Source organism: Leptinotarsa decemlineata, unplaced genomic scaffold (genome assembly GCF_025532065.1).
Source record: "Leptinotarsa decemlineata unplaced genomic scaffold, Ldec_3_MD MMD2_P_RNA_scaffold_2, whole genome shotgun sequence".
In the NCBI taxonomy this organism is placed as follows: domain Eukaryota; kingdom Metazoa; phylum Arthropoda; class Insecta; order Coleoptera; family Chrysomelidae; genus Leptinotarsa; species Leptinotarsa decemlineata.
In genome coordinates this window covers 14,704,636-14,716,652 of record NW_027412529.1, presented here as the reverse complement: position 1 = coordinate 14,716,652, position 12,017 = coordinate 14,704,636, and the positions used below count along the sequence as shown (strand labels likewise).

General features: G+C 34.5%; 1 protein-coding gene across 1 annotated transcript; it reads right to left on the bottom strand.

Annotated features, from left to right (window-relative positions):
* Positions 1–6,529: 6,529 nt before the first annotated feature.
* LOC141486320 (protein FAM200B-like) lies at positions 6,530–10,006 on the bottom strand. Its single transcript, XM_074184039.1, has 3 exons — positions 9,411–10,006; positions 8,693–9,319; positions 6,530–8,607 (listed from the first exon to the last, which is right to left on the bottom strand). The coding sequence occupies exons 2-3, from the start codon at positions 9,316–9,318 to the stop codon at positions 7,059–7,061; spliced, it is 2,175 nt and encodes a 724-aa protein (XP_074040140.1). The 5' UTR covers position 9,319; positions 9,411–10,006; the 3' UTR covers positions 6,530–7,058.
* Positions 10,007–12,017: the final 2,011 nt, after the last annotated feature.

Genomic DNA, 12,017 nt, shown 5'->3' with positions numbered 1-12,017 from the left:
ATATTTGAAATGAAGTTTTTAGTGTTTTAGTGTAACAAATTAATATCGATATTTCCAAAAATATTTCTTTTTATGTGCCATATGGCAATTCCAACAACCTGATAAGGTCTGTTAAGTTATGTTTTGTTTATGAAAACATCATTGTTCAGGTAGAATATTCTCATTTAGTTTTCGGTTTTTCCAATATCCAGAAAAAAATTAACGTTTGGGCAGGAATATTGGAAAACATTATTGTAGGACCTCTATTTATTGATCAAAATTTAACAGGGGAACTGTATTTGAACATGCTGAAAACTACTGTTGACCCTCTCATCACTGAAATCGTCGAAGGGAATCCTAATGAGTTCGATATGGATATTATATTCCAACAAGATGGAGCACCACCCCATTACTCCAGACAAGTAAGAAATTATTTGGATTCTACTTTTTCTGGTCGTTGGATTGGCCGTCGAGGTCCTACAGAATAGCCAGCCCGCTCGCCAGATTTGACACCTTTGGACTTTTTTATGGAGATATTTGAAGCAAAAGGTGTACGAAACTGAACCTGCCTCAATGTTGGATATACGGCAGAGAATAATAAATATTTGTAGAGATATTGACGTTACTGTTTTCGAAAATGTTCGGCGTGAAATATCGGATAGGCTGTTCATCTGTGAAGAAGTTCAAGGCAACCATTTCAAGCATCTTCTGAACTGACTTCAAGCTTATCACTTCATATTATATAGTTAAATGTCATTGTATTCGGGCAATTATTAAATGTTCCGCCATTTTGTAGTTGGTGAAGATATTGACTTCATATTCTAGGGTTGTGAAATATTCGTCAGGAGCTTCAAAATGATGTGTCAAAAGACCCTCCTTTCCATTTAATTTTTCTTTCCTCAGTCGCCATCTTGAAAGTTTCACCTGTTGATTTCACTTCAAATTAAAGTATTCATGCATTGATTTCATTATCCCAAATTTCAATTTTTTGAGTGTGAAAAACACTTATCGAGTACTCATTTATTCACCTTTATCTTCTTACTACTATGTTCTGTATTCTTCTTTCCTACGTGAATTATTATTATTTTTTATCACCGTAGTGTGCGCTGGTCAGGCCCTATCCCCCGAAGCCCCGATACATTCGGGAGGGCGCGCCAGCATAATCAACCAATGACCACTCCCCACACCGTGGGGTAAGTGATCATTGGGTCCGAGAATCATGTGCCCTGAGCAAACGCAGTGAGCCAAGAATGACAGCCTTCTGCATCTGTGCGGCTAAGATTTCTGCCTTAGTGCGGCAAGCCGGTATGATTTTGAGATTCGAGAGTAGAGAAGACATCATTCCACCAAGGACTCCAATAATCTGAACGACCATCTTGACAGAGTGATCTGGATAGAGTCTACGGAGTTCGAAGAGAAAATCTCGATATTTTATCCGTTTTTCCTCCTCTTTTCTGACGATATTCGTCTCGCCAGGAGCTGAAAACTCCACGACAAATATCGTTTTGGTCTGGTGGTCGAGAAGGACTACATCAGGCTTATTAGCTTGTATGAGCCTGAGGGTGGGGAACGAATAGTTCCAATAAATTCGGCACTTCTCGTTCCCCACAACGGATTCAATATCCCCCGGAGCGGATGGCAACACCGGTGTCTCGTCAATACCGTAAGAGTGCCGTAGATGGTAATATAGCACTCTTAGGGCCGCGTTATGTCGATGGATATAGGCCGAGACCGCATATGCTGGACATGCTGATAGCAAGTGCATTAGGGTCTCGGGCGCCTCGCGGCAGGCCCTGCACCTTGTGTCAGGAAACTCTATACCCATCACGCGACTGCGGTAGACTAAGGTGTTGAAGACACCATCCTGGCAAGCCATGATGAACCCCTCAGTTTCCGACTTCAGCCCACTCGACCTGAGAAAAGCGAACGTCAGGCGCTTTGATAAGCCAAGGTCTTCAATATTATTGAAGAAGACCACATGCATTGGCTTATCCCTGTGTCTCCGCAGAAGTAAGGTGATCTCTGCGGCTTTTATCTGAGCTTTTTGCTGAACGGGTTCCAACTCGGTGACAGAGTTGTAGTCACCTCGTTCAGAGTCGAAACCTATACCGAGTTCATCAGCTGCTCGAGCAGCTGCCCTAAGGAGAAATGCTCCAATTCCTGCTCTCTCATGGTCACGGACCATGCAGAGAAGGGGATCCGAACTCCTGACGACTTTACAGGCTGTATCCAGTACCATTCTGTCATGTAGACACTCCAAACTCAAAAGTCCACGACCTCCCTGTTGTCGGGGGAAGTACAACCGTGGAACGGACGATTTGGGATGCAAACTCCTATAGAGATGCATCATTTTTCGGGTCCTTACGTCGAGTTGATACAGCTCCTCCCGAGTCCACTTCACTACTCCAAACGAGTAGAGTAAGATTGGAACGGCAAGCATATTTGTTGCAGCAACTTTGTTCTTCCCCGACAGCTCCGATGACCAGATCTGTCGAAGTTTGTGCTGATACTTGCCGCGGAGAGAGTTTTTCACTGCAGTTACCTCTTGTGAGTGGCGTTGTTCCACCCCGAGGTAAGTATACGTCTCTCCGGCATCCAGATGGTGTAGGATGCTTCCATCTACGAGCTGTACATCCTCTCCGTAGTCCCCGCATCGTCCTCTTTTGAGATGAACCATTGCACATTTGTCTATCCCGAATTTCATACCGATAGCATGCGTGTACTCTTCCACCACCCTCAAGGACTGATGGAGATCCTTCTCTCCAGAGGCATAAAGTTTAAGATCATCCATATAAAACAGATGGGTGACCTTGTGCCTCCGGTTTCCGGGGGTACCACAGTTATACTATACTACAGTTATATTATTATTATTATTATCTATGATTTTCCTTTTGTCCTTTCTTGACAAGAGAGAACAAAAGAAATTGAGAAAAGAGTAGCATCATGAAAATTCACCTAACTTTTCAAGCACAGCTTATAAAGAGCCATATAATGTTGTTTCAAAAATTATGTCCGTTTTTATGAATCTACTCTGAACTATATTATCTCAGTGAATAGTTGTTCAATTTAATCGGTATTACTGCCATTTGTATTGGAAAAAAATTACAAGCCAAATATGAACAAGATTGTTTGAGGCGATATTAATTTCTATTTTCTATAGATTTAAAAACGATCATTTTGTTTCTCATTGCACGTTATTATTAGAATTCAATTTAGCTCCTCTGGTTAAGTGGCCCACTGGAGTTTCTCAGATATCTTACACATCGATAGATCAAATATTTATCAACTTCAACAATGAGGGAACATGTTGTGTTCTGGATAACGATATATCTAATCACGGAAGAATTTTATTAGGATTGGGAAATTATAAAACCGAAGGAAATATCAAAATGAATAGTCCTTGAAAAGAAATTTCAAGGAATACTTAATATAAATAATTTCAGAAACTGTTTGATAGATTTTTATGAAATAGAAAGCTTCCAAAATGCCTTCACATTCTTTATTAATATCTTTTTATTAAATTTTTATGTTAATTTTTCAAAAATGTATCACAATAATAAAACATATATAAAAGATGGGTTGACAATAATGTGATTTCTCCTAATCAAAAGATTTGTTTTTATTGAAAAAGTCTCATCCAATATCTGCTCCCGTTTATAAAATGGCAAAAAAATCAAAGTGTTCTGTAAAAGGAAAAACGAAAAACATGTTTTCAGGAACATATTGGAAATTCAGAAAACACTACGCGTACCTTATGGCAGGTTAATAATGAGCTTATGAAAAAATTCATTTTAAATAAAAATATCATCCTTACTACTGACGGTCAAACAATATATGATCCTTATATATTAGCCAGAGAGTTCAATAAATTTTTCATAGAAGCGCCCACTAGTTTGGTAGATAAGATAACTGATAATGCGTTTTTTTATACCTAAAACTAACTAAAAATCAGCTCAACAGTAAAACTATGTCCCTTTATCTGTATTCAACTATGTCTCTTTATCCGTATTCAGGAAATGAATTCATTTATGAAAAATTAAATAAAAAATAAAAAGTCAGCAGGTCTGGATGATGTTCCAGCATTCTCTCTGAAGGATATTATTGGTAATATCATAAAACCATTGACCCACTTGATTAACATGTCTTTTGAGTGTGGCGCGTTTCCGAATGGCCTGAAAACAGGAAAAGTGGTTCCTCCCCTCAAGAAGAAAGATTTCTCTTTATAGAAAATTACCGACCGGTAACAGTACCTTACAGCTTTTCAAAAATATTTGAATATGCTTTCCTCAATAGGTTATTACCATTCTTAAATAAAAGCTTAGTGAGAAACAACATGGTTTCCATTCGGAAATGTCAACTAGGTACTACCGCAATGTTTTCATTCTTTTCATTATAAATAATATGATTAAAGCAGGCGAATGCCCTGCTGTAATATATTTTGATTTGAGTAGGGCATTCGACTGTGTTAATCATGACAAGCTCCTATCAATATTGGAAATATATGGTTCGCGAGGTTCAGCACATTAATGGATCTCATAATTTTTAAAGAATCGAAAACAAATAGTCACCTTACAATTTATACATAGTGGAATAACTAAAATTATCAAGTCTGAGATTGCGCGTTTGACTGGAAACGTGCCACAAGGCTCAATTTGTACGTGAATCATCTGGATCACATTATTAAAACATTTGCATTATACTATATAAGCATGTGATTTGTCATTAATCGTTTCCAATTCATATATGAAAATCTTAGAAAAAAATGTAATGATACCATAAATAAAGTAGCAGGATTATTCAATGGACATGACCTTTTTTTCAATGTTGACAAAACACAAATTATAAGGATTCACAATTGTCAAGAAAATTCAGAAAATCTGCAGATTCTCATAGAAGACACAGTTCTGACTCGTATATATTTATAATAGATATTCATTGATAAAATTATTTTCTCTGAGCTTTCTGTTCCGCAAAAGTATCAGTAACATCATCAAAGTTTATAAAGATCAGGCCATAGAATCTTTAATAGACAAAATAGCCAAGTTACGTAGCCTGTTTTGTTCTTGAATAAATTTTTATTAATTTCAGTTTCGAAACTGATCTTACAGCACTAGCTGCAGTCATAGCTATTGTAACAAATAACATTAATGCAGAACATATTTCAGGAAAGCTGCATGACATAAAATGTTTCTTTTTTAATAATGCAGCAAGTTCTTCAATACATGTTGACTATTCTATTTCATCTCTGAAGATGGACATGAAAATTGAGAATTTTCCTGGCAAATGATTCAGATATTTCTTTTTCATATATATTTCAACAAACTCTAGTGCTTCATTTAATACGTCAATATCATTCAATTTTGTGAAGTGGCAGGTTGCAAAACACTGAAATTGAAAACAACTTAATTCATTGGAAGGAAACGCGATTTCAGTTGATTAATAATGACATCCAAAACTCGATAAAATATGTTCCCTCTGAACAAACTTTTCGGATCCTTCCTCTGACGAGTTTCAGGAAACTCAGGGTTGATAGACCACTTTTTTGCTACAGTATTTGCTTCCTTTCTTAAATTTTCAAATTCATGTCGATACCTTTCCAATTTTCCAAACAAATTTTCAAACGTTTCAAGGCATGAAAGATCGGTGGCTTTTGACTGAAGTGATTAGAGGCTGAATCAATATTTGTAAAATTTTGCAATGAAAAACCAATAACATAACATTATAGTTCTCAAACTTTTTCTTGAGTGAAATAGCTTCATTTCTTTCCTTTGATTTGCAATTCAACAGAATCGTTTTCATTAGCGCTTTTTGGGCTTCAATAAACCACTTTAAAAGGAAAAATAGCATCATCACACCCTACTCATCTTGTAGGGTTCAATGTTTTTAATGTTATGGAAGTTGAAGACTTTCTTTCTTTATCATGTGATATAAAACGTTAGAAGATATTACATCTTTTAACATATTCTAAAAACACTTTATTGTGTGACTTTAGAATACGTTTAGTTTTGGATTTTCATCAAGTATCAGCCGATTCCATCATATATTACATATTTTGATACAGTGGCCAGAAAAGAACAGTAAACTTGTTGAACCGTTTCAAAAACATGCTGCATATCAATAACCTCTCTTTTACTGCATCATTAAGTACTATTAGATTCAAGTTATAAGCAGCACAGTAAACATGTGAAATCTTTTAAGAGTTTTTTTAACTCCACGTGCCCTTCCTTGTGTTGGCACCAGAATAACCTTGTCATCGACTCTTGATGGTATATTGTTTTCATTTATGGATTTATTAATTTGGTTAGACATTGGCTAAGGCTATTTGGTCTTCCATTTCATGAAAAATATTTTGAGTCGTATTGAATATGATAGAGGAAAACTGTGCAGCATTTATTTCATTTATGAGTGTATTTTCTACTTTGAAAATCAGAATGGAAATTAAATTTTTCCATTTCCATTTAATAAACAATTCTTGTAAAATCAGATTTTATTTTGATAATGACTCAACAAAACCCAAAAAGTTACTATCCGCCTATCGGTCGAGTCCTCAGCAGCGTTAGCAACTTGAAGTGGACTGACTATCGTACTCAGGGGCGTAAAATTATCGTACATGGATCGAAATTATCGTATTTTTTAGGATACTGTCTCTTATAGATAAATAAATCATATAAATTGTAATATTGATATGCATGCAAGTACTCGATAGTTTATCTTTTTTAAACCACCGCTGTCAAATCAACAGAACACTGAAACCCAAATGTTTTACACGTGGTACAGACCTGAACTGATTCCCTTTCCACTTTAAGTTCAATAAACGCGCCAAGCTTAAAATTCACTCAGACAAAATTTCACTGTTCCCATGCAAGTTGGGTATGAAACACGCCAAAATTTTGTATTTATAAAGAAGAAATGGATATGAATGGGTAGTGAAATAAAAAATGAAAGAATTTCTTTTATATATCAATATACACTTATATTCATAAAAACAGAAAATATAATTTTTATATTTTAATATAGTTTTTAAGAAATAATTTAATATAATTAAGGTATTCATAAAGATTAATTATTTGTTTTATCACTTAGAAATCGTTTGGCATTAAAATATTATTAAATTCCTCTACATCCGCGTCACTATATAAATCTTGAACCGTTTTAGCAGTGCTTTCTGTAGTAATTTTTTTTTTGTATAGTAACGCTTTGTTCATCCGACTGTATTCACTCTGTGATGGATCATACGTTGTGCAATCGTTTTCTTTACCTCTAACTCGTTGTTTAGCTAATAGCACGCCGTTTACCGTCGAAATTGTCATTTTATTGCGAGCCTTAGTTTTAATCAAGTTAATTTTGCTGAATATGCGTTCACTGTCAGCATTCGAGTGTGGAAGTGAAATTGTTTCGAGCACAAATTTTGAAAGGTTTTTAAAAGTCATTCCTTGATCTCCTTCTTCACATTCCAACAGCTTTGCCCAAAAAATATCGACCGGATCATTTACATCAATACCTGCCGGGAGCTCGAAAGACGGTAATTGACGCCACTCGTCATCGATTATTTGATGTTGATCACTTGATGCAATACGAGGCAAAGCCTTCATCAAGGGCAGCAAACTGGGGACAATATCTCTGGTCTTTCTCAACATTGCTTTTGACGGATTCAGATACGAGACTAATTTTAAAACAGGATCTGAAAAATCAAAGCGCTTTTTAATTTCTTTACAACCTTCAATTAGAAAATCGGTACAAGTCGTAGCGAAATCTGATTTTAATTTTTCATTATTGCGAATTTCGACCTGATCTAGCATTTTTCTGACTTCAACTCCGAAGTACATATTTTCCGGACGTAAACGATGCGACTCATTGCATGGGTCTAGTTCACTTAAATCGGTTCGATAAATATAATCTCTGGACATGTACGTTTCTAAAATTTCTTGATAGCTTTTACACATTTTATCATGGAGGCTTGTAACAACTACCGACGATGACTGAAAGAGTTCATTTAGTTTAGTAAATTTAGGTAGTATAAAGTCCAGAAAAAGATAAAATAGTTTGATGATCGGATTGTTGAGAGCCTGGACAATCTGTTCAACAGATTTTAATCGAATAGTTAGCATTTGGTCTCTAAAGTATAATTCGAGTGCAGGCCACTGTTCAATTATCCTCGAAACGACCGCTTTTAAAGATAACCAACGCGTTTGTGCTGGGCGGAGAATTTTGTGAACATCAATGTCTAAAAATGTTTGGAACTTTTTGAACAAGTGCTGTCGTTTAGCGCTGTTTTTAAATTCACCATAGACATTACGAGCCAGATCTTCACAACTTCTTGGTAATTTTTTACATGCATTGCTGGCACAAAGATGCAATGAGTGGCATATACACTTGAAAATGTAAATGCCAGGGCATTTTTCGAGAAATCTTGAAGCTACCGAGTTATCTTTTCCCATCATTGTACTGGCTCCATCCGACGCGAATCCAATGATGTTCTCTAATGGAATCTCGTAATCTTCAAAGGACTTCATTACTAGTCCGAACAAATATTCTGCCGTAGCACTCTCCACCTCCGAATCTTGCTCGAAAATTTGACAGAGATCCCAAAACTTGCTGACCACTCGACCCTCTTCAGCGTCAAAAAACCTGTTTTACAAAATTTAAAATATAAAAACACATAATAGATAATTATTATCCGTAAAAGCAGTGAAATATGATTATTATTTTTTACCTCACAATGATGCACATCGTTTGTATGCCCCCAATATCAGTTGATTCGTCAATTAAAACACTGAACCGATTGATCTGCAATTTTTTTTGCAGATGTTCTTTTTCGGCCTCAGCAATGACATTTTTTATTATCGCAGTTCCTTTCGTCGATTTCATCTGCATGTTCTTAACAATTTCAGAGTCTGGCACAGAACTTTTCAATAGTGTTGTCAAATGATCTAAAGTGGTGAAGGATATATTATGTTCGGCTAGAAAACCACATAACTTTAATTCAAGTGCTTGAGTTGCTTTGGCTTTCGTGCTGATTTCGTCAGTTTTTTTTATAAAAGTAGAAATTGACTGTTGAGATGCTAAAGGCTTTCGAAGATGAGTTTTCGATGTCATGTGATTTTTTATCACAGTCAACTCTGCATTCATTATTACATTGCATGTACGGCATTTAGCTTTGTACTGGTCGTCAGGCACTTTACTAAGCCATTCCTTGTAATCATCATTTTTAAGCCAGGCGTCTCTGAATTTTTGCTGGCGATGTTTGTTGATCTTGGTTATTTTTCTGGGAGGTGTGATATCCGAGTCTGATTCAGTCAGTTGACTGCTCGTACTATTTACTTTGCATTTAGGACTCATTCTTCATTGCACAGATAAAAAATAATTAATAGGTTAGTAAGTTACAGAAAATATACAGCCACTGAAAAAATGTATTTGATAAATATACCTACTTGCCATTGATAACAATCACTCCGAGTGTGTAATCAAAATTTTGCTGCTTTAGAAAATTACTTCTTTCTTCACTTAATTTGAATAATTCCGTTTGTCAGAGTGAATACAGACATATAATCATAATAATATAACGAAATAACTGCCAACTTTTCTATACAAAATATACGATACATATGAAGTGTGAACATAATCGAAATATCGAAATATCGAACTTATATTCTCTTGTTCGCATTGGTAGATGCTATACTAACCAATAAGAAAGCGTGTACAGCAGGCGCTGGATAAAGTTACAGTATCGACAGTGGTGAAACTTAGTAGAGCGGATCGTAAGGACCAATAGGAATAGAGAACTTGTATTTCCCGGTATTTTCCCAAGATTTTATTGGACAAAATAAAATCATGCTAGTGCGATTTAGACTATCAACGCATGAGTGAAATAATATAAATTCTCAAATTTTTCATCATGATAGAAATTATCGTACAATCTGCGTACGATAATAATATGCTATCGTACATCGTACGTAGGCACAAAATTATCGTATGTGTACGATAATTATCGTACGGTTCCGAACGCTGGTCCTCAGACTAATAAAAGACAATAGAAGAGGCATTTTCCATCCTTACATTGAAGGCAGCATAACTTTGTTCGTTTACGGGAAGTAAGTTGGACCATAAAACAGTGGCGGTTGGTTTAGTTGATAATCGGAGGGATAGTATATATTTATAAAATAAATCATTTCAGGTGAAAATGTATTGTGTTTAAAAAGTCCCTACAGAAAATCTGATGTATTATTAATAATTATGGAAATGAGGCCAGTTTTTCTACCACTTACTAGGTTTTTATTTATGTATGGCTTTATAATAAAGCGTGTGGTTTACTGGGTTAAAATTAAATTATTTCATATGAACTAATTCATAACAATGATAAATATTAATTTCAAAAGTAATGAACTTTGCTTCTTATAATCAGATAAAGAATAGAATAAAATACCTAGAATAGAATATGTAAAAAAAACTACTTTACATTTCCAAAACATAACCTTGCCGGGATACATTGGCATTTGATACTTCGTATATTCAATATCAAATATTGAGAAATATAATAAACACTTCAAAGAATTTTGCCAATTATAGCGATTTACAAACTGAATAATTATTGATATCAGAAGTTAAAAATCATCTTACAAATCCAAAATAGGCCGTAATCTATTCTAAGCTTATTTCAACAGACCAGCTATCTTAGTTTACTTTCCTAAATGATACCGTTTAATTAAACAAACCACTCGATAAGAGCTAATTTTTCAAAAACTTCAGAAGTAAAAAAATTGTTGCTACTTGGTTACATAATAGTTTGATATAGCGGGTGACTGTATTTCATCAAATATACGGGAAGTTCTGCAGATCTTCAGTTTCAACTATAAGAGTAACGCTATATTCTTGTTTTAGTTGTTGCCCTTTTGGCCCTTTAGACTTTCAACTTCTAAATAATAGAAAAAATGCAAATTGAACAATAACTGAGTATATTTTTCAGAAACAACTACAATCCTGACTTTATATCTGGTTGCGAAAAAACAAAATTGGTTTGTTCAACTTCGTAAACATATAATTGATATACTTATGGTGTATACAATATTATTGGCCTGAAGTACCTACCCTAGCAAAGAGCAAAAATAGAGAAAATATTGTTAGAATTTCAAAATGTCTGAAATAATACTGGTAATGAATTAAAACCCAATGGAATTGTCCAGAAGTTTCTATATGAAACTCCATATCATTGTATATTTTCATTATATTTCGTGTACAGAATATACAATAAAGTTATTCCTGGATGGTTCAACGTTTGATGAGAAACATAGTTAAATTTTACTTGTTCGGATCTCCATTATCCACTATGACTCTTAATATGATTGGTTATCTATGGAAGAGCAAATAATAAATAAAATGAAGAATAAAATATTAAGATTATTTTATTTTATTCATTTTATTGTACTTTCATTGCATAATTAATATTTTATCCATTCATACTAATTTCATATGTTCTTCCATAGATTTCGAATCATGTTAGAATTATTTTAGACAATGGAAGTCCGAACTAGTAAAATTCACTATGAAACATTGTCGCCCACTTTCGAACAAACGTAAATTTACTCTCATTTTTTCACGATTCATATATTTTGTTAAAGTTTCTCATTTTCTTGTACAGTGTGGGACTCTTAATTGTTCAACATTAGGATATTTTCATTGGTAAAGTTAGTACATGTTGAAAGCACTCAATATTGCTTTAAGACAAAAAGCAGACATGTGGAATCAAAAATATTGATTGAAGTACCATCATTTCAAAAAAATTAGCAAAATATTTTTTTGAAGTTTTAATACAAAGACATGATCTGCCAATCAAATTTTATAATTTTTTGTAAATTTCAAGTTGCTCCATATTTAAGAATTACTGAATTTATAATTTTTCAGTTGACCGTGATATTCATAGCTGTTGCAAGTAAATATTCAACAAAATTTGAAAATTTCACGATATTTTTTCAACACAAATATTTTTCAACGGGACAAACCCTTCACTTATGATAACGTGGGTGTTCCTTAATGGTAAGCAA

Excerpts from the sequence above, each read along its gene's own strand:
- LOC141486320 (XM_074184039.1), bottom strand. The coding sequence starts at position 9,318 with ATGAGTCCTAAATGCAAAGTAAATAGTACGAGCAGTCAACTGACTGAA. Across the intron at positions 8,608-8,692 it reads ACGATGTGCATCATTGTGAG|GTTTTTTGACGCTGAAGAGG; the intron begins GTAAAAAATAAT and ends TTTGTAAAACAG.